Source organism: Zea mays, chromosome 7, assembly GCF_902167145.1.
Source record: "Zea mays cultivar B73 chromosome 7, Zm-B73-REFERENCE-NAM-5.0, whole genome shotgun sequence".
Classification (NCBI taxonomy): Eukaryota; Viridiplantae; Streptophyta; class Magnoliopsida; order Poales; family Poaceae; genus Zea; species Zea mays.
The window spans coordinates 135114654-135140067 of NC_050102.1; the positions used below are offsets into that span (position 1 = coordinate 135114654).

Below are 25414 nucleotides of genomic sequence, written 5' to 3' on the forward strand. Positions count from 1 at the left end.
AAATATTTTCGAAGCTAATCAGTACTTCGTGGTGGTAAATCACCGAAAACCGCACGGGATTCATCGAAAACCGCCTGAGATTAACGAAAACCGTTTTTCAAATCTGAAATCACAAGCCACTCGAAAATAGCAAAATTCGCTCGGTTTTTCGATTTCGCTAATCACCGAAAAATGGCTAGAAAACGATATTGTAAACGCTGGTATTCCTATACTTCGTCAATTATAAAATATTTTAGCACTTTTAGATATATAACTTTTTATTATATATTTAGATATAACTTACAACTAAATATAATTATAATTAGATATACAATAATAAAAGTATAAATAATATAGAAAAGCCAATACATCTAGAATGGAGGTGGGGAGTATTAGTAGGATTACGTAGGAAGTAACGAGATGTGTGTTAGGTTAGTGCGATGTGGATGTCGTTACTTTGGAGCTTAGCGAGACATGACTTGCCTCTTTTACATATAATAATAATATATGTAGCTAGGAGTAAGTGGTACTAGCTAGTAGTATATTCCTGCTCTGGGCGGCGTTGCTTGCCCCATCTCGATCGGACCCCGCCGCAGCTTGCCTATAAAACGCGCCGTGGATCCCAGTTAGCACACATCTCTCGATCGGGCATATACTCCTGACGCCTGAGTGAGATCGAGTAGGCGAGCGAGCATCTAAGTTATTAAAACGTCAACCCTTTTGGACGCCTCCCCGCATTCGGCGGGTTCACACTCTTCTGTGGGTCCCAGCGTGCTCCTCCTCCTCTCGCTGTCCATCACTGCCCAACGCTCGCTGCCCACCGCCATCTGCCGCATCGTTGGCGCCGCTCTGCTCCTCGCCACGCCATCCCGCCCCGGTCGCTCCACCCCTCCAGCGCATCGTTGGCGCCGCTCCTCGCGATCCGGCCTCTTCCCTCGCCGTCGTCTCCGTACCGGCCCGTCCCCTCGCCTCTCCGCTTCCGGCGCGCAGAGCGGACGACCCGTCCCCTCGCCTCTCCGCTTCCGGCGCGCAGAGCGGACGACATGTGCAACCCACCCCTAGGATGACCCGTGGTCAAGATCCAGTACGCCGCGGGGGTGCGAGCAGATGCCACCGCCTCCGGGTGCCGGGCGGGCCCCGCATCGGCCACTGCTCCACCGCAGATGCGACCGCCTCCGGGTGCCGGGCGGGCCCCGCATCGGCCACTGCTCCACAGTGTACGCCGGCTTCCCTTCCGTTGATTGACGCTGCTTATGTGGCCTAGGTCCCATGCGCGGTCGTCATCGCCTCGGCGTCGGATGACGCTGCTTATGTGGTCCGTGACGCCGTGCGGGTCCACGTGCAGCCTGTAGGGAAAGAACGGGTGGGCGCGTAGTCGTCGTCGTCGTCATACCGGTTCTCATCTCCCTCGCTCCCATGCCTCAACAGTGACAAACATGGCTCAAACAGCACCGCGCTCTGTGCTGCACGACTGTAAGTACTTTCCTCCCCTTTAATATTTTCTTCCCTCTCTCCTCAATTCATGTTCGCCTTATTAGGTCCTGGAACCGATAGCCTCTCCAGCCGTCTTTGTCGTTGTTCGCCACTTTGGTTTGGGCACCCACCGTCGTCATGGGAGCGTGGGCTCTGCTCCTGCCGCCCGCCGCCCCGTAGACATTGTCTGTGACTCCGTAAGTCCACGTTTGCTCTGCTACACCCCCTCATGCCGTCTGCATCTGCATTAGGGTCCGCTCCATTGGTGCTTGCTGCATTAGGGTGTTTGTTTTTTGCAAGAACCGTGTTACCGTCGGTCCTATATCTTTCTATCAAGTTGAAGATCTTCCACAACTATTCCTTCGGTCATCGATTGTTTTCATAGGTTGTGCTTTGTTTGGAGTCACGTGCCGGTACGCTGTTAGAAGAGATCTAGATAATATCCAACTAGAAACTGGGCCTCCTGCAACGTTTGCTTTTGTTAGAGGTAAAACCAGGCAACATGGTTTGTTAAAGCTCATATTCCTGAGAATTATATTTTATTTTCTGGAACTAAACTATCTGCAGTCCTTACTCTGCTAGAATCTGGTAGAACCCTCGTGCTGAGTATTGATACCTTAATATCAGTTATATCAGTTACTCTTGATGCTGCAGTCAGTGTGGTTGAGAACATTCTCATATTTCTGCCCTCTGCTGTTGCACTGGCCTACTGTTTTAAGATGAGATTTTTGAGTCCCTTTCCTAGAAGAAAACAATAACTTCTGTGAAGAATATGTATGATCAATAACAATCTTGATAACTCAAATGGTCATATGTAACACAAATGATATCTTAGATTCGTTAAAAAACATTTCCCCTCATTCACTCAGAGTTCCATCAAGTCAACCAAATAGTATTTTTACTTAGTCTTTTCCCTAAGTTCGTATTCAACAAAGATTACTCATAACTTTTTTGTGAATATGAATTTCACATTCTTCTTGATTGCGATGCTCTTTATGAGGACTGGCATAGATGGACGTATAGTGGAATATGCCTCTTTACAATACCTGCATATGGGGTTTGATAGATTTTAGATGGAATTCAGTATGTCCTGGTTTGTCGTTCATTCGATCCTCACCCTGGTGTAAACAGATTTCGCTGCACCCTGTGAACGTCTACTGTCTCAGTGAGTCAGCGTTCTGATATCTATAAATATGTTTTGTCTGTTATCTACATTATTTAATGCTTGCCTGTTTGTGCTTTTCCAGTACACTGTATAGATATGTATGTTTGCGTGCTTATCTGTGTACATACTGTATACATACGCAGATTTGTTTTCCAATAGTAACATTTATTTTCAGTAACTCAGTGGTACTCAGGTGTCTGATAACTGTCTGGTCTCTGTGTTACAATGAAAAACAGACTAAAGACATGATCTTATAGGATGCTTCATCGTGGTCTTCTACATTCATATCATCCATTGTTTGCGTTGATTTTTTTTATTTGTTAATAATGTGGATGACTGGCCATCTGCCCAACGCCCCCTCATGCCGTCTGCATCTGCATTAGGGTCCGCTCCGTTGGTGCTTGCTGCATTAGGGTGTTTGTTTTTTGCAACAACCGTGTTACCGTCGGTCCCATATCTTTCTATCAAGTTGAAGATTTTCCACAACTATTCCTTCGGTCATCAATTGTTTTCATAAGTTGTGCTTTGTTTGGAGTCACGTGCCGGCACGCTGTTATAAGAGATCTACATAATATCCAACTAGAAACTGGGCCTCCTGCAACGTTTGCTTTTGTTAGAGGTCAAACCAGGCAACATGGTTTGTTAAAGCTCATATTCCTGAGAATTATATTTTATTTTCTGGAACTAAACTATCTGCAGTCCTTACTCTGCTAGAATCTGGTAGAACCCTCGAGCTGAGTATTGATACCTTGATATCAGTTATATCAGTTACTCTTGATGCTGCAGTCAGTGTGGTTGAGAACATTCTCATATTTCTGCCCTCTGCTGTTGCACTGGACTACTGTTTTAAGATGAGATTTTTGAGTCCCTTTCCTAGAAGAAAACAATCACTTCTGTGAAGAATATGTATGATCAATAACAGTCTTGATAGCTCAAATGGTCATATGTAACACAAATGATATCTTAGATTCGTTAAAAAACATTTCCCCTCATTCACTCAGAGTTCCATCAAGTCAACCAAATAGTATTTTTACTTAGTCTTTTCCCTAAGTTCGTATTCAACAAAGATTACTCATAGCTTTTTTGTGAATATGAATTTCACATTCTTCTTGATTGCGATGCTCTTTATGAGGACTGGCATAGATGGACGTATAGTGGAATATGCCTCTTTACAATACCTGCATATGGGGTTTGATAGATTTTAGATGGAATTCAGTATGTCCTGGTTTGTCGTTCATTCGATCCTCACCCTGGTGTAAACAGGATTCGCTGCACCCTGTGAACGTCTACTGTCTCAGTGAGTCAGCGTTCTGATATCTATAAATATGTTTTGTCTGTTATCTACATTATTTAATGCTTGCCTGTTTGTGCTTTTCCAGTACACTGTATAGATATGTATGTTTGCGTGCTTATCTGTGTACATACTGTATACATACGCAGATTTGTTTTCCAATAGTAACATTTATTTTCAGTAACTCAGTGGTACTCAGGTGTCTGATAACTGTCTGGTCTCTGTGTTACAATGAAAGACAGACTAAAGACATGATCTTATAGGATGCTTCATCGTGGTCTTCTACATTCATATCATCCATTGTTTGCGTTGATTTTTTTTATTTGTTAATAATGTGGATGACTGGGCTGCTTCTCAGACATAATTAGAGGCTACACTTAGATGATGCAAAATCAGTACTTACCGCTTGATTTTCTGTTTTAGGCCTGACAAAACCATTCAGTTATCCATATCTAATCTAGATTCATGTTTTTTCGATAGTAATATCATACATGCATACACACATACTACCATTGTTGGTTGGTAAAGTGACAACAAAGTATGGCCAATGCAGCAAAGAATCTGCATACATATGTATATTTCTGTGCTTATCTGTGTACATATGTCCTTGCTGGTTAGCTAATTCTTTTTTGGCTGTTTTTTCAGTGCCGTGGGTGCTTGCTGCCTAGGTGAATTGTGTCGCAGCGTGGACGAGACACTCACCAGTTTGCCTTTTCGATCAGCGGTTAGTCTGTGCACCTATGCACATCATTCTCCTTTTACCTACACTATATTTTCTAATGCCCAGCAATAAGAAAAAGGTCCACGCTCAAGGAACATGTAGCTAGCGATCACATTGATGTGGCCTCCTACATGGATGTTTTAGCATTTCCAATTTTTTTAGGCTTATGTGCAGTTAGATGCTGGCTGGTCTAGGTTTCCTGCCTGCTGCCTAGCCTGTTTACAGCTTACCAATTTTTACTACGATCTAGGTTCTTTAGAATTGATATTCGCCATACCAGTCTGTAAAAGAGGCACCAGCCTCTACCTATGTACAGAGATATATCTTTACTGGTTGGCTAATTCTTATGGGCTGTTTTTTTCTAGTGATCTGGGTACTTGCTGCTTGGGGGAATTTTGTCGCAGCTTGGAGGAGACATAACACCATTTTGCGTTTTCGATCGTCAGTGAGTTTGTGTGCCTATACCCCTGATTTGTTTTATAATGTGTTGTTTGTTACGACCCATTTTGTTCACCAATGTTATGTGACGTTCTTCCATACTATGCGATATATAGAGCTATGCCTGATTCTCCATGTGTGCGTGTTGCCCGATGCCACGAAGCGAAGCGCCCGAGGCACGGTGCAGTTGCACATGGTTAGTCCTCACAAGTTCGCAGCTGTGTATATGCATGCGATGGCCCGTACCCATCCTAATTTGCGATACTTCGCTTGCACGCCAAAAAATACGCAGCCTCTTTAGATTGCCCAATCTTTGAGACAACTGATGCCCATCGCATTTTTCATGGTGAAGACGAAGTAGACCCATCTAACCTTTCGGGGACCTCTAACCAGCCAATACCTGTGCTACAGGGAGCACGTGCGTACAAACATGTTTCCTCAGCCATTCCTTCAGCAAAAAACAATATGGTGTTAGTGATGCTTATGTCGGCGCAGGTTGTAGATCTATAATGTCATTCCCTTCAGCGCTTGCCGCATCCAATAGGCGACGCCGGAGCAGTAGATTACATCACATGGTACCTGGCGAGCCATTGTCAACCACGCTTCCTTTGGACAGGTCATACGTAGATGCTCTAAAAGGTGTGTATTATGCCCAACATTCCTGGTAACATTCTTCCTGCTTTGCTTTGGTGCTACCCTTTCTCTTCTTCCTCTGTAGATGCCTACCCTGAAAGGTCATACTACGGTGGCCCCGAACATGTATGCCCATACTGCCATGCTGTTTTCTGGTTCCAAGAGCGTGTTAAAAATGATTCCTGCTCCACCCAAAGGAAAATTGTGTACAACCTTTGCTGCAGAGGAGGGAAAGTGAACCTAAAACCATTTGAGCGTCCGCCGCCTTTGCTTGCTAATCTTTTGAGATTTGATGGAGGTACTCGCTCGAGACGTTTCTTGAGGCTTATCCGGTCCTACAATTCATTGTTTGCGTTCACCTCTTTCGGTGCAGCTATCGACAAAACGATAAATAACGGCAATGCACCCTACGTTTTCAAAATTAATGGGGTGGTGCACCATAAGATTGGCACCCTACTTCCACAGCGTGGGACGCAACCAAAATTTGCCCAGTTGTACACATATGACACGGAACATGAGACCCAGAATAGGCTAGGCATGTTTGAGACCGATGATGGCGCTGGCGGCCAGCCAGACCCTGAAATGGCGTCGTCGCTGCTCGATATGCTTAATGAAAACAACTCGCTTGTCAAAGCGTTCCGATACGCGAGAGAGCGCCTTGAGCGTGAGGGTGATCAAAAGATAACACTCAGATTGCTAGGCTGCAACACACGCCATGATGTACAATACAACCTACCCTCAAATGGCGAGATCGCTGCCATTATAGTAGGCGACTACACGGCTGGGGAATACACATACGATGTCCTTGTGCATGATAGAGAGTGTGGCCTAAAACGTGTTTCATGCTTGCATCCAGCATACATGCCTTTGCAATACCCATTGTTGTTTCCTTACGGTGAACATGGCTTCCATCTTGGTATTAGGTACTTTGGTGCTGACGATGTTGGCTCATCAAAGCGAAAATATGTTACGATGCTTGAGTTTGTAAGGAGACACCTGCACTACAGGCTGGACGAGCCGAACCCATACACATGTTACGGTAGATTAAGTGATCAAATAGATGTCGATGCGTATTCAACTATCGAGGGCAACAGGCTACAGTTCATAGCAAGCCATCAAAGTGATCTACGGTCAGAAACTGTGCAGGGCATAGCCGACGCCATTGATAAGGGCTCTGTTAATGCTGATTCGGTTGGCGGTCGGGTAGTTGTTCCTGCCAGCTTCACTGGTGGTAGAAGGTACCATGTCATGAATTACCAGGACGCGATGGCTATATGTAGGGTATACGGACCACCGGATCTTTTTGTGACTTTTACTTGTAATACCAAATGGAGGGAAATAGCAGATGCCTTACGCTTTGAACCAGGCCAGCAACCATGCGACCGTTCTGACTTGGTGGTGCGTGTGTTCCATATGAAAGTAAACGAATTCATAGCGGATATTAGAGAGGGAAAGACATTTGGTTCCATACTTGCAGTCCTGTACACTGTTGAATTCCAGAAGCGTGGCTTGCCGCATATACACTGCCTTGTGTGGCTAGCCGATGGGAACAAAGAATTTAGTGCTTCTATTGTTGACAGATTCATTTGTGCTGAGATTCCTGATATCGCCTCTGACCCTTTAGGGTTTGCTTTGGTCGATGAATTCATGATGCATGGTCCCTGTGGTGCTGACAACAGAAGATGCCCATGTATGAAAAACGACAAGTGCAGCAAAAATTTCCCAAAGCCCTTCCAAGATGAGACCATCTTAGACGGCTTTGGCTTTACTATCTATAGGCGCAGGCCTGATGGCAGAAATGTTCTCAAGAATGGTGTGAGACTTGATAATAGAAACGTTGTTCCATATAATATGCACCTCCTCAAAAAGTATAATGCGCACATTAACGTTGAATGGTGCAACAAGTCAAACATGATTAAATATCTATTCAAGTATGTTACGAAGGGAATCGATAGAGCAAAGGTGTACTTTGAAATCACCGCAAACACGTCTAACGCGTCGCCTGGTGCGCAGATAGCACCGCCGAATGAAATCCAGGAATACATCGATGCTAGGTATTTGTCTACATGTGAGGCATTGTGGCGCGCATTTGAATATGACATTCACTTTAGAGTGCCTTCTGTTGAGCGACTTGTTGTACATCTTCCTGGGTTAAACCACGTGCGCTACGAACCTGGCACGGACCTACATGCGTTGCTTGCTAGCTCTGCGGCCAAAAACACAATGCTAACTGAATGGTTCGAGACTAATTTGAGGCATGAACAAGCTAGATGCTTAACGTATTGCGACTTCCCAAAGAAATGGACATGGGATGCCTCAGCTCGATGTTGGAAATCGAGGTCTCGCTGCACAAAAATTGGCCGCATGTACTATGTGCATCCTACTGCTGGCGAACTATACTACTTACGCATGCTATTGATGATAGTTAAGGGTTCAACAAGCTATGTTGATATCAGGACGTACAATGGTCAAGTGTATGACACATTTCGTGATGCGTGCGAGGCGCGTGGGTTGCTTGAGAGCGATAATGAGTGGAAGATGTTGTTTGACGAGGCGATCATCTCTGCGTCGTCGTACCAACTTAGACAGCTTTTTGTGACCGTAGTTATGTTCTGCCCTGTTGGTAACGTGCGTGCATTATTTGATACATACTGGCTATCTTTTACAGATGACATTGGTCGACAACTTAGAGATGCGTTGGGAAATCCTAACTACAACATACCGCAGGAACAACTCATGTCCCTCCTGATACGCAAACTCTCAGATGTCTTTGCTAATAGTGGCGGGAACATAAATGACTATGGTCTGCCAAAGATAGATGTCCAATGCGCTTTTGTGGATGAGAACAGATTAATTAATGATGAAATTGACCCTGAGCCATTAATGATGTCGATGCACGCTGATTCCTTGGTTACACAGTTGAATGCGGACCAACGAACCGTTTACGATACCATAGTTCGTCGTGTTTACAGTAGTTCACCGGGGTTTTTCTTTGTCTGTGGCCATGGTGGCACAGGCAAAACCTTCCTATGGAACACTATAATCGCAAGGTTACGTTCCGAAAAGAAAATAGTGCTTGCTGTGGCCTCCTCTGGTGTCGCATCCCTGCTTTTGCCCAAAGGGCGCACTGCACATTCAAGATTTAAAATACCATTCGATGTAAACGATGCTAGCACGTGCAATGTCAATAGAGGTACCATGCTTGCTGAACTTATACAGGTGTCCTCCCTCATTATATGGGATGAGGCGCCAATGACCCATCGTTGGTGCTTTGAGGCTTTAGATAAGACAATGCGTGATATTCTTTCAGAACATACTCCTTCAAATGCGCTCCTCCCGTTTGGTGGCAAGCCTGTTGTTCTTGGTGGCGATTTCCGGCAAATACTACCTGTTGTTAGAAAAGGATCTCGCTCTTCCATAGTTAACGCCTCTATTACAAACTCGAATCTCTGGCGCCATGTTGTCCTCCTTAGGCTGCGCACCAACATGCGCCTTTTTTATCCCTCTTTGCAAGTAGATGCGCGAGACGAGCTCGACATGTTTGCCAGATGGGTACTATCTGTTGGTGATGGTACCTTGCCTGCTGAAAGAAGAGCGAGCGAGCGTGAGGCTACGTGGATTACAATCCCTGAAGATTTGTTGCTCCGGGTTGAGGGTGATAAGGTAGCTGCGCTTGTATCAAAAGTATACCCAGATTTTCTGTTGCATTACCGAGATCCCACGTACCTTTCCTCGCGTGCCATTGTTTGCCCAAATAATGCCACAGTCGATGACGTTAACAACTACGTTCTTTCTCTTCTCCCTGGAGACACCATCCAATACCTGAGTTGTGATGTTATAGCAAAATCATCGGAAAACATACTAGACTTCGACGTCCTCTACCCTACCGAATTCTTAAACTCAATTGATGCGAACAATTTCCCTACCCACAAACTCGAGCTAAAAAAGGGTGCCATTGTGATGTTGTTGCGCAACCTGAATCAAAATAAAGGTCTCTGTAATGGCACACGACTTCTTGTCACTCAACTCGGTCAACACATCTTGCACTGCGTAGCACTTACAGGATCAAATGTTGGGGAAGAAGTCTTAATACCAAGGATTGCCCTCAACACTACAGATGTGAAGTGGCCCTTCACACTTCAGCGACGCCAATTTCCAGTACGTCTGTGTTATGCAATGACGATAAATAAAAGTCAAGGGCAAACGTTATCAAGAGTTGGCATTTACCTCAAGAGACCTGTCTTTACACATGGCCAGCTTTATGTGGCTGTCTCCCGTTCAACGTCTAGAAATGGACTTATAATCCTGATTGAAAATGAAGATGGCTCGTGCGGCTCACAGACTCGGAATGTTGTTTACAAGGAAGTCCTTGCTGCCGCTGATGCGTCTGCCAATTAGCCCTTTTTCTAATTGGTTTTTGTAGCGCCCCGTGTGGCGTTTGTAAATAAATAACGTCATCATGTACCTACGTGTTTGTTTCTTATACTTTTGTTTCTACGTTTGCAGCTGCTAATGTGTGCTATGTATAGGTTGGTACGAGATCCGTGTTTTTTTTGTCATGCTTTGCACTTGCTGTTTCATGCATGGGTTCTCATGTCCTTGCTCTCATGTTTTTTCTTCCTGTTTTACCTTGTAGATGGGAGACATGTTGATCCCAGAGCTCCAGCGTGGGAACACTTCTGTGACCATATGCGCTCGTGTTTCTCGTTTATGGGATTTCTGTGATCCTCAGGATGAAGCAAAGTTGCTCCATTGTGATATGGTGCTGCTTGACGAAGAGGTACAACATCTGCACGCTTATCTATTTGGTAAAGGGAAGGTGGCATTGGTATGAGATTAATTGTTATTATGTTGTTGTTTCCTCCATCGCTGCTTTGTGCAGGGAAACGGTATCCATGCTGCAATATTCCCACCAGTCATACAAAAGTTCAAGCCTCTGATAAAAGAAGGAGTCGTCTACAACATCACATACTTCCGGGTCAGAGCCTCGAACAATTTGTACAAGCCTGTTTTCAATGAGAACATGATTACCTTTACAAACTGGACAAAATTGGAGGAGGTTGTTGAGGTTCCACCAGCGTTTCCTATGCTTACCTACTCACTCACACCGATGGACCAGCTCCATTTGTGTGTTGACCACAGGGAGTACTACACAGGTAGACTTTCTTACTTATATACTACAAAATTTAAGAGACTGTAATTTTGTTGTATTCATTAATTCGATCCAATACAGATGCCATTGGAATTGTCACTTCCATCTCGGTTGTGATGCCGCACCGATCCAGAGGGCAACATACAACCAGCTCTAAGAGGACTATTTCCCTGTGCAATGTCAGGTTCGTTATACGTTGCTGTTACTGTTTTTTAGCCGCCTAGGGATTTGTTTCCTCTGGCTTCATCTACGTATGCTTCATTATATGACTCTTCCTACATACTTAAACTAAAACAGCAACAACAGTTCGGTAAATGTTGTTCTCTGGGGTGGGCAAGCTAGCTTATTCCCTGCAGAACAGATCTACAACGATGGTCAGTCCTCTCCACAGATCCTAATGTTTGTTGGCACGCTTGTCAAGAAATACGCGGGTATACTAACTTTAAGCTTTTGCATTTAGTGCTTTTTTATAGTTGGGACCTAATGCCCTTTGTTTTAGATGGATTGTGCTTGTCTGGAGGCTCACCCTGCAAGTGGTACATTAATCCTGATGTTCCTGAGGCAGGTGCCCTCATGGCTAGGTAATATTCTGCTATGCCTGCTGCACGTATAAGACTGTTGTTTGTCTTCGCTCTGTTCTAAATTGAGCTTGACTCGTTGTATGTATAAACCAGTGCGAGGAAAGTGCATAGTCCCATTAAGTGGAACGAGGTTCTATCTTCGAATCAGCCTATGCCTCGTGTTCCTGAGGAACAGAAAATCGCTTACATTAGAGATCTGCACCCATTTGAGAATAAGGTATGTTCCATGTTTCAGTCCCTTAGTCATTGTTGCCTTACCAACTGCCCTGGCCTTCGGTTATTGTTTTCCTACAGTCGTGTCATAGTTGATTGGATCTGGGAATATAGCATGAGCGTACATTTACATGTTCAAGCAGGATAGGGAATTCTTGGTGACGGTCACTATAAAAAAGATTGGTGATAGGTGGTGGTACAATGCATGCAAAAAATGCACCCGCACAACTGTGGCTCATGGGGATTCCTACAAGTGCAACGATCAAGTTTGCGCTACCATTGGCACGCCCAACCAAAGGTTAGGCAACATCTCTTCGCTTCAATTGCCTCCATTCTACCTTTGCCTCCCAATAGTTCTCGCTGTTTTGACTTCCACTCACATCTAATATACAGCGGCTACTTTTCTATGCATCACCCTGAGTGAACGTTTCCATTTCCTATACACACGGCCTACCCATTTTCACTAAACTGACTCGGTATCGCCATTTGTTTTAGGTACAAACTGCTTCTCACTGCAGGGGACGAGACAGGTGACACAGACTTCATCCTCTTTGGTCGGATGGCGCAACGCATCATCAAGAAGCCGTGCGATATGCTCATTGCCAACAATCCGATCGGCTTTATTCCTGATCCAATCACAGATCTGCTCGAGAAGACGTATATATGGAATGTGAGTTTCTCTGACCACACAATCAATACTGGAAATATTTGTTTCCAGGTCAACGCAGTTGTGGCAGAGATAAATACTGCAAAGGACTCCATACAAGCATCTTCATCGGGGACAAAACAGTCAGAAACTGTGCTATTGCAAGGCGCACCCAGTGGCATTGAAGACACTCCTACCAAAGGCTCTAACTTGGTCATGTCTTCAACCTTGCTCACACCACAAAGTTCCGCAACCAGTGTGCAAGATAAGGTGTGCATCCCATAGACTTTCATATTTATGTAACAAACAGTCCGCGCTGTGTGACTGACCCCTTATATGCAGACTATTGGTATTGGCAGCGGCGCTGTGGTTCCAGGTGCTACTCCCGCTATAACAAAGGAACCGACAACCACGCCTAGGAAGAGGTAAATTCCGCTTCATCGCACTCCAAGACAGCTTTATTACAGGCCTTCATGCTTCGTACAAACAAAAAATGTAACTGATAATGATTAGTGTGCATATGCTCAATTTTAAATAAAAAATGCAAATAGAAAACATTTTGTTGCATCACCCACACATTCCTCAAGATCATGCCTCTCATGGGATAGAGGTATCTGTTAGCTTCAGTTAGGTTTAGTCTCCATCAGATTTACGTTGTGTTCACTGTTTACACAGTTCTCATAGTTTTGGCAGTCCATCAGATTTACACAGTTTTCGAGGTTCTCAGGCACACAAAGATTCACATACATTTCATTTAGATCTGAGTCTATCACACAGTTTACCAAGGTTCAAACAGACATGTTCATAGATAGGTAAACACATCTGAATTCTGCCAATTTATAGTTTGCATACTTCAATACACTATGCAAGTAGTGTCGTAATTCTACCAATTTTTTGGTCAAAGTTTGCTCGTACCTGAAATGTGTGCTTCACATAGATCTGAGGCCATGTTGGGTTCGTTATTAGCTACCTGGACATAATCCGAGGCCATGTTGGGTTCATTATTAGCTACCTAATTTTAGCTACGTCTAATAGGTGGCCTAATTTTTTTAGCCAAGTCCCCAACCGGTTGTTAGCTAGCCATGCCTAATTTGATGATATTTTTTGCCAAACTACCAACTAGCCATATGCATCCAAACATGTCCTGATTTCATTTGGACATGGTGCTACCATTTATAGTTTGAATACTTCAATACACTATGCAGGTAGTGTCGTATGCTATCAATTTCTTTTTGGTCAAAATTTGCTCTTACCTGAAACATGTGCAAGTTTTAGAAAGATATGTTCTTGGAATTTATGCATACTTGCCAAAGGATAAAGTTTGACTCAGGACAAATTCACAAAGGCAGACTTAGCTACAATTCGAAATGGATGGCATAGAAGGTTGGATGATACACGACCAATGATTTTAGTAGTTACCCCCCCCACTAGATGTAAAACTTATGACTTTTTAAACAAGTTTGTTTTCTATCCACGAATCTGTTTCCTGCACCTTTAATGCTTGTTCGTACTTCGTGCATATGCAAGGTGTCTATCAATGCCGCCGTCGATTCCGTTGCTGTTGTTTCTAAAACAAAGCCTCATTGTCATATTAGTACTTTGGATAGAAGACAAAATTGAACATTAGCTTTTGAAATTGTTGCTAACCAAGCTTTTCGTTCTAGGACGAGGTCTTCGCCTGCAAAGACAGTTACAAAGAGGTTGTTCACCGACGTAGATGGAGGAAACACTGGCTCCAAGGATGTCGCGGATAGCGATGCTGCCCCTAGGTACCTTTTCCCTTGAACCTCTAGGTTGTCCATGAACGCCTAGGCAGCAAAATATTTTGGTTTCGATTCCTGTCCTAGACTAATATGTCCTAGACTATCTAATTGTAACTCTGTCCCCTTTTCAGCCCTACCAAAGATGCTTAGTCACAGAGGGACACGGGTCTTTTGGTCTCACAGTTGCAGCTGTTCGCTCTTTTGGATGATCGTTGTCTACTGCTTTTGTATCCAAGCTGTTGTGTACAGCTGCTTTCGGAAGGATATATGATACATGTTCATGTCCACAAGCTCGATACAGATTGGTCTAGAGCAGACTTAACAAGGTATGCTGGTTTGATCTTATGCTACATACTTCGTCTAGATCTGCACATTTTATGCGCCACACAATCGTAGTTCCACAACTTAGACTTTACATGATGAATCAACTGTGTCTGCACATTTTGTTACATGTAATAACTGTTAGACATTTCTACTAACATTGTTGTACACTTCTATTCTCGATTCGTCTTGTCTTGTCGCTGTTCTATTGCTACGTTTTTTTGTATTGATGGCTTACTCCAAAAAAAAATTAAGTGTTCTGAATGTTTATCACAACCGTGTTTCAGGTTACTACTAGATCATGGTTCGCCATCAATGCTATGAACCGGCCACGCTGGATTTCTATGCTTGTTGACGTGAACGTGCTTTCGCTCCCTTCATGTTTAAGCCTAAGCAGCTTGATGTGCTTGTGCCAATGACTTTTTAAGAACTGCGCAACTAACCAGCGCTTAAAACGTGCTTTTGTGTACAATGATCGTCTGCTTGTTGCATCGTACATGTATAGTCTATGTAGCTGCAAACTGTTAGGGTTATGTATTGTTGTACTGATCACCGTTTCGCAACTGCATGTACACTGTCTTTTACAGACAGTTGTGGAACCTTCGTCTGCACTGTATGTATTGTATTGTAGTATTGTATCCTACAATATGTTTGTGTTCCTACAACGCGTTTGTGTTCCTACACTGTGTTTATATATGATGTATTACATACTATGTCTTTGATCACCATAACATGTACTATATTTCGTACTGTCTAGATCCTCCCCATCGAGCAATCAACATGTCATTGATCGATTCGTAAGTCTGAATTTTGTCGTTTCTTTTTCTTACTGTATGCATTATATTTAACGATCTACTTGTGCATATATGCCTAATATTTCGCAGTATATTTCCTGATCTGCTTATATACCTTCTTGTAGGTTGTTCAGCTGAAGGCTTTCGATAGGTTTGAGAACACATCTGATGCTCAATCTGCGGCAACCCTTATTATTGATAGCAGGCCTAGCAAGGGTCTGCACAGGTTCTTGCACAAACATTGTGAGGGTGAAAGGTTAGCGGATCATGTATCCTGCTTGTTATGTTTTCATGGGATATACTTCTCTTGGTTTATAAAGAGTTAAAGACTGTACTATTTGTGGCATTTCACTTATAGACATTGGCAGGTAACATATCGGTAAGGAGGCCACTGAAACCAGCAACTGGAAAGCATGAGGACGTGCCTGCAGATCATCCATGTCATACCACTCTGGACGGAATGGAGAACATTTGTTGTTTTATCTTGGAAATTCTTACTGGCACTGGGTTGAACTTGAACGCTTACCATCTTTGATCTCTGAAATTCAGTATTTGAGCTCATAACAAGGTGCTGGAAAATGTTTGCTGGCTAGCAAGATGCAGTTTTTTTCCTGTTTTCTGCTGCTCTTTCCGTTATGAGTTCAAATCATTGTTTCTGTGTGTGGTTCTAAAATCTCTGAATTTATTTACCATACTCAGAAACTTGATGGCGAAGCAAGACATGTCAGAGCTTGGGTTCAGAACTATGGACGAAGCAGGTACGTCTCCTGACAAGAACAACAAACTGGAGAACCCTCCTAATCAGCCAAAGGATTAAAAAAATAGTTGTTTGGCTTTGATGTAGCTTTTGTATGTTTCTTCATCCGGGAGATCTGTCAAGATCTCAAACAAATAAGGGTATAATGAAAGGACGATGTTAGTTTACATAGTAACCAAATTTGAAACTTATCTGTTGGCTGTTTTGAGTTTTGACGTTCCTAAGGAGCAGTTATATGATTTATGTTGTGATTAAGGGCTGATTTGCACTTCAATGTCCTCTAAATGTGTCACTTCGGTCGTGAGGCCAGCCACGTCATACCACTCTGGACAGAATGGAGAAGGCGCACCAGGACTGGCTGCTACTGGCGGCACGAAATCTAAGGCTGATGAATGGGAGAAGGCAAAGCTTGGAAGAGTTACAGAGGAGTGAGTACGATCTGTTTTTTTTATTATTCTGAAGGTCACTCGATTGAAGCTATGCTAATATGGAGTTATGGACTTCAAATTTAGTTATGGACTTCAGTATTTGCTTCGTCGAAAGGTTACCATGTGAATGTTGATTACCTGTTTGTTCTAACTCTCACTGCTGGATTGGAAGGTTACCATGTGAATGTTGATGGACAGCATGTGACATCATTTCCATACCGCACTGTAAGTGGCTCTCGCTTGTACATGAATGGATGGGGAATGCAATGCAATATTAGTATTGGTGCACTGGCGTCTGTGTTTGGCACTTATGTTAGCTTTTGTCTCTTGTGATGTTGTTAGGGATTTGTTCTTGAGGATTCTACTGGCTTATCATTGAATGAGGACCTGGATGTGCAATCAGTGTTCGCGGGGACTCTGCCAACTACACATCCTAGCTTTTCTCCACAGAAACATCTAGAGTTGTTACCCAGTTGGCAGGCCCATCCCCTTCCAGACGAACCAGTTGAGATTTTCATCGGTATCCTGTCAGCAGGCAACCATTTTGCTGAGCGTATGTCTGCTGCTCAGAAGTCGTCGAATGTTGTGGCCCGTTTTTTTGTTGCCCTGGTACATCTTCAAGACCAAACTTGAGTACTTTTATTTTTGTTGGACTTGTGCTGATTATTTTTCTTTTCTGCAGCATGGCAGAAATGAGGTTAATGTGGAGCTGAAAAAGGAGGCTGAGTTTTTTGGTGACATTGTTATTGTCCCATTCATGGATAATGATATCTAAAGATTTGTTCCTACCATTCATTCTTCAATCATGTATTGTTATCTTTTGAAAAAGAAAGGACATGTCGTTGTTTTTTGTAAAGCTACCAAAGCCCATATATTATGCGCAATCTTTTCCACGTTGAAAGACCATGCCTTCGAGTCCTTCAAGGCGACAGTAGAAAATTATGTTTAGTAGCACAAGGAGCACTTGTGTAGCTGAAAGGATTTTCCGTAAATAGAGCTTGAAGTCGTTCTGACTATATGTAATTGTAGTTAAAACATTTTATCACACAACTAGATGCACTACAGGTTATAACTGCTTGGTTCTCAAAAATTGAGGTGGCTGAAGTCCTTTGTACAAACATTATCTTAATGTGAAGGAGAGAAATTGAGGTAAGTGTTTTTCGATATAAACTCACACGTGATTTTGCAACGTCTGATATACATTTGTCTGATATACATTTGCATGGTAGAGCGCCCGATAGGGCGCCTTTTTTCTAGTATATATATAAGCGACCTAGCTAGCTCGTGGACGGACGGTGACGGCAATGGCGATTCCAAAGGCAACCTCCATCGTTCTGGCTATGGTGCTAACCCTTGCGATGGTGTCCCTGGTCGCGGAGACTACAGGATACGCAACTTTCTACACCCCAAGCTACACACGTATGTCCCAAAGCTGCCTGCTGCATTCAGTTGCCGTCTTGCTGATCAGTCGTCAGTTACTAATAATCTTGTAAATAACATACTCATCGCTTACTATATATAGTAAGATGCCCGTGCTTAGGATACGACAAAAATCTAAGAGACAATCTATATGAAGAAATGAATCTTGATCTTGACATATCTCATTATCTGTCAGAAGGCCAAAGGTTCGTGCAACCAATCATGTTTGTTGATAATCTATCTAAGAGAGTTATTCAAAACATACTTCTTATCAAGACAGTTAGGGAGTTATTTAGGAGAGGAAAAATATTGTATATTGATCAGATAGTTAACTAATAAAAGAAATCAGTTTTCTAGATGGGGTTCTCAGCCTAGAAGCATGTGCAGGCAAACTGGACAATCTCCTCATTGGTACCAGGCTCCTACCCCCAAACTGGTTGCATGGGAAAACCAGGATTTCAAAGCTTGCATAGATCACAAATTGGAAATTGTACTTAGCAATTAGCAGCCCCAACAACGGGAATTGTTGAAATCAATGAACAACCGATAGTTGGATAAAGTAAACCAATAACGCATATGCCCATGAGAACACAGATAAGCATTACAAGACTAAGGACACACCTTGGTCCATATACTCTCAAAGAGCTTATCCAGCTCAGTGTAGTTGGAGTTGTTTAAGCCACTGAAATAATCGGTCACAGTGCAACAATTAGCAGTATACAAAATAATGTTTTTCTATATAGTGTAAACAAAAGATGTCTATGTCTGACAGTGAAATAAGTAAACACAAATAAAAGCATTATTTTATATCAAGCAGGAACAAATGATTCCAGGTAGTAGAAGACACCAACGGCCTTATTGATACATTATTCCAATGGGCCAAACGATGAGTAAATGACAATAGTAAGAAGGTTAGGTAAGGTTCTGCTTCAGATGATTCATACCAGTGGGATGCAATGTTAATGATGATAAGAACCTTCCCCTTACTTGTAGGTGGTGAGGTCTACGACCGCTCGCATCCTGCACATGAGTAGCAAGAAAAAAACAACAATTAGACTCCTACAAAAACAAATCCGCTAGGTAATGGTTAGCAAATTCAGTCGTTTTGCAAGCCAATTAAATTAATCGACACCAAAATTCACACTAAGCTCCACACGAATCAGGAACCACTAAAAGCACCAAGCCTGGACTTATTAGCACAACACAACGATCTCGGGCTTGCAGCTGCAGGGCACGCCGCACGCAAAGCAAGCGCTCCATGCGAAATATTTTGGTCCTATGATCCTATTAGTATATCACCTCTGGAATCTACGCATAGAGACGTTCGAGGGTTGAGAGGGCGACAGGGGGGAATGGGACTGACCTTGACGACGAAATCGTGGACAGAGGTGGCGGTTGAGGAGGCGGGCGGGCCTAATCCGGGTCACTCTTGCGTGTGCGAGCAAATAGACCGGATGGGATCGGAGCCACAATTCCAGCGAGATCGACGGGGCTCCGCGGTTGATGGGGCGGAGACGTCGTCCTCGACGATCGCGGGGGCTGCGCTTCCGCCGGCGAATCCGACATCCAGGGACGTCTTAGGTGAGCGTGTCCGTCGCAGTGAAGACATACGTCGTGGAGGATTTGGCGGCAACCTCGTCGTTGGCGGCCTCGGCGGCGGCAGTCGCCTTGTCGTAGGCGCGTCCAGGCGGGGGGAGCTCGAATGTTTGATGGGACGGTTCACGGGGCCAGGGGTTGGACAGTGAAAGACACGAGGGACTGCGACTACGTTTTCGCGTGAGAGTACGTGCGTGGAGGATGATCCAATAAAGATTGGACGTCGGATGCATTTCAGTAAGAGAGAGTAGATAAATGAAATGATCTGGTACGTTGGTTTTTTATGGTGGGATTTTTCTGAAGATAATACGCTGTGTGGATTTAGCTGGGGCATGGGTGTGGGATGTTTTGTGTAGTGTACTTAGGGCCTGTTTGTTTACCCCCCAGATTATATAATCTGGATTAAATAATCCTAAGAGGCAAACAAACAGTCTAGCTTATTTGCCCAGATTATATAATCTAACCCCTTGGATTATGATAATCCATAAGCAAGTGAGGAGGTGCTTATTTCAGATTATTTTTTCCCACTTCCCCACTACCCTTTCAAGTTTCCTAGAAATTACCCACCATTGCCATTATAATCTACCGAATCGTTTTTGCGCCTATCGGATCGGAGAAGCCCGCCGTCCAACAGAAACACGCCAGATAATCTGGGTAAACAAACATGACTACTCAGATTATATAATCCAAATTATATAATCCAGATTATATAATCCTCCAAAAATAATCCAGATTATATAATCTATTGGGGTAAACAAACAGGCCCTTAGCTTAGTTTTAACTGGTGGGTTTAAGGGGTAGGGATATTGCGTGCGTGCGTGCATGCATGCCGCATGCAGCGTCGGCTTGCTACGGGTACCAGTACATGGGCACGATGATCGCGGCGGCGAGCGATGTCTTCTGGAACGGCGGCGCGGCCTGCGGCGACCGGTACGCGGTCAGTTGCAAGGGCGGCACCAACGAGGGCGTGCCGCACCCGTGCACCGGCCGGAGCGTCACCGTCCAGATCGTGGACCTCTGCCCCGCCGGCTGCCAGGGCACCATCCAGGGCCGTTCCTGGCTTTTTAGGGGCCCAGTGCGAAATTCGATATAGAGGCCCCATCCACACACAAATATATATAATTATACATATATTACCGAAATTTAACGTATAAAAATTATTATGCACTATTTTAAAGTTTATAAGATAACAGATATAAAATATAGCAAAAAACACTTACTTGTTATATGATATTATTAAAAATATTTTCTAACATTTTGTGATACAAAGTCATCGCTTATATCATCGAGATCAATCTTATCCAATAACTTTTTTCGATATATAGAATCGCCAAGCCATTTAACCTCTCTTAAGTTATTGTTGACCATAAATAGTTCATAAAAAATTAATTTTAAAAAGCTTCTCTCTACCAAAGCAACCATCATATGTATAGTTTAGAGCATCTCCAAGAGACTAGCTAAATAGCTTGTTAAGCTAAATTTTAGCTACTTAATAGTATAATAGCTCTTCAACAGAGTAGCCATTTAACTTGCTAAGCTATCTGGCTCTCTAAATTAACTCTCTCACTAGCCAAATTTGGCTAGCAACTCTCACTAGCCAAGCTAAATTGCATTTTGGAGAGTCTGTTGGAATGAGATGTTATATATATAGTTTAATATTTATGGAGAGACAAATAAAGAGTCAAATAGAGAGTCAAAAATAAAGAGTCTTTTGGAGATGCTCTTATAATACTCTCTCTATATCAATATAAAATTTGTTTTGCTTTTTTAGTGGATTTATCATCATAAATGTAAACATAAAAATTAAGAGCTAAACTAAATACTGTTTTGAAACGGATGGAGTATTCGATAAGTAATTGAGACATTAGTTTAACAATATAAACGAGACTAGTCAATAACTCGATAGCGTATCGTTTTTTGCGTATTTGTATCTAGAATAGATAGGTTTAACAAAAAAATGCCAGCGTCCGATGGATAGGGGGTCCTCTGTTTTTGGGGGCCCGGTGCGACCGCACCCACCGCACCCCCTCAGGGCCGGCCCTGGCACCATCGACCTCTTGCAGGAGGCCCAGCCCCGGTCCTATGATTTTGAGGGCCCCCGGGCGAACTGATTATGGTGGGCCCTCTAGACTATATAAAAAATTTATGATATGCAGTGGAGCAAATTAGTATTTCGTATGTAAATGATGACGTGCATTGAAATTGGTTTTTAAAATATCTAAGACGCTAGATAATATACATTGGTGCAGATTAGCACTTCGTAAGTTAAGAAATAAGAACGACGGTCACAGAATAACATGAATCCTGATTGCTCGACCGTGCGTGCCTGAAGGCTGGAGCAGTGACGCGCAGTGCCCTGGAATCCTAGAGGGCTGGATTGGCGAGATGGTGAATGATGATCACGCGGAGGGTATGGTCGTGCAGACGCGCGACGACGTGAGCGTCATGACTAGGCAGTGGGCGACACATGTCGCGTGGTCCGTGTGGCCAGCCCTACCGACTTGTTAGCTACATATACTATTTTACTACTAGTATATAGCTCGTGCTAACATTACGTTCCTAAGAAGGGGTAGAGTGGGGTGAACGACGACGGTGATGGCGCGATGGAAGGGGTTGACGGCGGTGTGGATGTGAGGACGGGAGGACTGAAGGATAATCCAAATAATATTGTCCATTAGATTTGAGTGCGCAAGAGAGATGATGTTATTCAACGATCTGAACCGTTGATTTTGATATTGTGTTAAGTATGAGTGCAATTTATTTGGTGGATTTAGTAAAGATTATAAGTGTGTGTATTATTTAGTTGGATGAGTTTTGTAAAGTGTAAATTAGTGTATTATATTGTGATATAGATACTAAATATTGGGCCCCTATTAGTTTTGGGCCCCCGGCCGTCGCCTCTGCTGCATGGGGTCAGGGCCGGCCCTGAGGAGGCCTTCGCCATCATCGCCGACCCGGACGCCGGCAAGGTCGAGATCGAATATCACCGGTACGTACGTCGCATTATATTGCTTGCTTCTAGCAGAAATAGTATTAAGTAGGTGTACGTACAACCTCAGCTCACGTCACAACTCTTCACAGCAGACTTTTTGACATGCACATGCTTAATGCCTAGCTAATATAGCTAGGTTGAAGATTAACTGAATTGTGTGTGATCGTTCATATATATATGTAGGATCTAAATTAATTTCGCAAGGCGCCGCGGCTACGAAGCAGGAGTATTTCGTCGAAGAGAGCGAGGGCATATTTAGTTTCACTCCCTCTAAACTTTAGAGGTCTAAAAGTTAAGAGCACTTTAGCTCACTTTTAAGTTCTAAAACTCTAATATGAGGCGAACTAAAGTTTAGAGCCTTGTTTAGAGTTTTGGACCTAAAGTTTAGAGAAGAGAATACAAACGTGTGCCCGCGTCTTCACAAAATAACAAGAGCTCGAACCTCGAAGCGATCGAATGTGTGTTACCCAGCTATGAATCAGTAGCTAGCTGCATGTTGTACTTGTGTGGGGAAAACTGAAATAAAAGACAGTGCTCCTGTTCGGTTTGCGTCTTAATAACGAAGCATATGGAAACCAAGCGATTTTTGTTGTGTATGAAACCAAATGATCGCTACTAGGGTCACTTGTGTGAAACCAAATCTCTATTCTTATGAAGCACCATTTTTTTTAATTAAAAAACCAGCCATTTTCCCCCACGTCTCGCTACTCCTATAAAATATTAGTTTCGACGGTCGGTCAACAATTTTTTTAAAAACCCTCTATTTCTCTCTCTCACGTCACGCACGAAGCGCATGCATAACAAAACCATCACGAGCGCTTCTTTTTCGTCGTTGCTCCTCCCTCGCTTTTCCGATCGTCGTTCGACTCGTTTCCCTCCCCGTTTCTCGTCATGCATATCAAAAAATTTAATCGTTGTATTCACGAGCATGCAGCCGAACTCTAGCTACTGCGCATGCGAGGAAGTGGCCGGCGATGAGGAGGAAGACCGCGGGCTGGCGTCAGTGATGTTGCGCGCGGCGACGGTGGACGATCGGACGGTGGTAGGCATGGGCGGCGCCCCGGGTCGCTGCTGGACATCTTCCTGGAGAGCTTCCACGTGGGCGATGGCACGGCGCCCCTGCTACGCCACGTGCTCATCGTGGCCATGGCACGGTGCCTCCAGCTCCACCCGCACTGCTACATCTACTCCCCCGCGCTGCCCGGCGTAGACTTTGCGCCTCTGCCATGCCCTTCCTCTCCAGGGACTACCGGGAGCTCGTGCGGAGCAAGCTGAAGCTCCAGTGCCGCGCGTGCTCCGGCTCGGCCACAGCTTCCTCTCTTCATCTACGTTGACGTGTTGGGTTCCAGAATCCGCTGAAGCACGTGACGGCGTACGCAGACATGAGTGTCTCCAGCAATGCCGTCTTCGGCGACGACCCGGACGACATGGACAACTTCCCCAACAGGCCAACACGGGCTTCTTCCAACGTCACGCCCAACAGCCGCACGATCGCCATGACCAAGGCGTGGCACCGGGCCAGGGAGAGGTTCCTGGGGAAAAACCAGCATCCGGTCTTCGACGCCATCAAGAAGGGGCTTGTCACCGTCTCACCGACCTCGGCCTTGCAGTACATGGACCCGACCTTCGTCGCAGGATTCTGCAGCTACGACAGGACCTCGGCAAGGTGTGCACACCATGCACGCCAACTGTTGCGTCAGCTTCCGCGCCAAGCTCAGGGACCTCCGGACCGTGCTCCAGTACTAAGAACTACACCACCATGCCGCGCTACCACTGTAGATGTCAATAAGCACGAGACCCGTGAGCCTGGCACGACCCGGTTATATGCGGGTCCGGGCCGACCCGGCACGAATAAGCGGGCCGGGCTCGGACAGGAAATTAGGCACGGCCCGTTTAGCTCTAAGCCCGTTAAGCCCGCTTTTTTTTACACTAAAACGTGTTATTTGGCCCGCTTTTTTCGTGCTAAACGGGCCGGACCGGCCCGTTTAGGCCCGTTGCGGGCCGAGCTCGGACAAGAAATTGAGCCCGCGTGCTTAGCCGGCCCGGCCCGATTTTTTAATCGTGCCTGGCGGGCCGGGCTTCACCGGGCCCGGGCCGGACCGGGCCGGGCGGCCCGTTTGGACATCTCTAGCTACCATCATGCCGCGCTGAGGCCATTTTTAGCGGTTTACTTATATTAGTATTTAAATTTCACTCTGTGAATAACGTAGTCTACAGTATAAAACAGTATAAAATAGTGTTTGAGGTGACCATGCATATGGGTGAATCTAGGGATGTAATATGGTTCGGAAAATATCCGTCCGAATCCGGATTCGAAGATAGTGAACGCTGGTTCGGATGGAATTTTCGGATATCCGGACATTTTTTCGGATAACGGATACGAATACGGATATTCTGTTCGGATTCGAATTCGAATACAATATGTCTGATATCCGTCGGATATCGAATATCCGGATATTTTCTCGGATAAATCTTCTCGGATATCCGGATATCTTATCCGGATAGCTGTGTGCATTTTGTGGATTTTTTTAGAAAAAAATTAATAATACACAAATAGCCTTAGAAATTCATGAAATTTTATGGAGGCATAACATATGTCCAAATATAATCCTCTAAAATATTTGGACCATAAAATCCATAATATGCTAGTGTTTCTTTTATTTTACTTTCACTTGCTGCGTGAATTACACGTGAAATCACTCTAAGTATCCAAGTTTCAATATAATCAATAATTCACTTTATCATTTTCATGTGGAGACTTGAGGTTATATTTTTATAGAATGTTTATTAGTCTTGGTAACTTATTTGCATTTTGATGATTTTATACAAAATAAATTAATAATGCGCACATAGCCTAAAAATTCATGATTTTTTAAGAACGCGACATATGTACACATATAATGCTAAAAATGTTTGGACTCAAGGAGTGGATACATGATTACAATCATGATATGTATGGAATGATGTCTTACACGGTATCCGACAAAAAATTCGTTACCGACAATATCCGTGTCCGACTAGTTCCGTATTCGACACACATCTATTCGTATTT

The 25414-nt window shown here is 44.0% G+C and overlaps 1 protein-coding gene and 1 pseudogene across 1 annotated transcript; both read left to right on the plus strand.

Annotated features, from left to right (window-relative positions):
- Nucleotides 1-612: 612 nt before the first annotated feature.
- LOC100282588 (blight-associated protein p12) lies at nucleotides 613-22919 on the plus strand (the record flags this gene model as incomplete). Its single annotated transcript, NM_001155496.1, is given in 5 exon segments — nucleotides 613-673; nucleotides 17613-17774; nucleotides 20210-20412; nucleotides 22304-22359; nucleotides 22546-22919. Coding segments are annotated over 4 exon segments (381 nt in total), but the record flags the coding sequence as incomplete, so codon positions are not given.
- Nucleotides 22920-23290: 371 nt separating this feature from the next.
- On the plus strand, nucleotides 23291-24151 carry LOC103634186 (uncharacterized protein At4g15970-like; annotated as a pseudogene).
- The last annotated feature ends 1263 nt before the right edge of the window (nucleotides 24152-25414 follow it).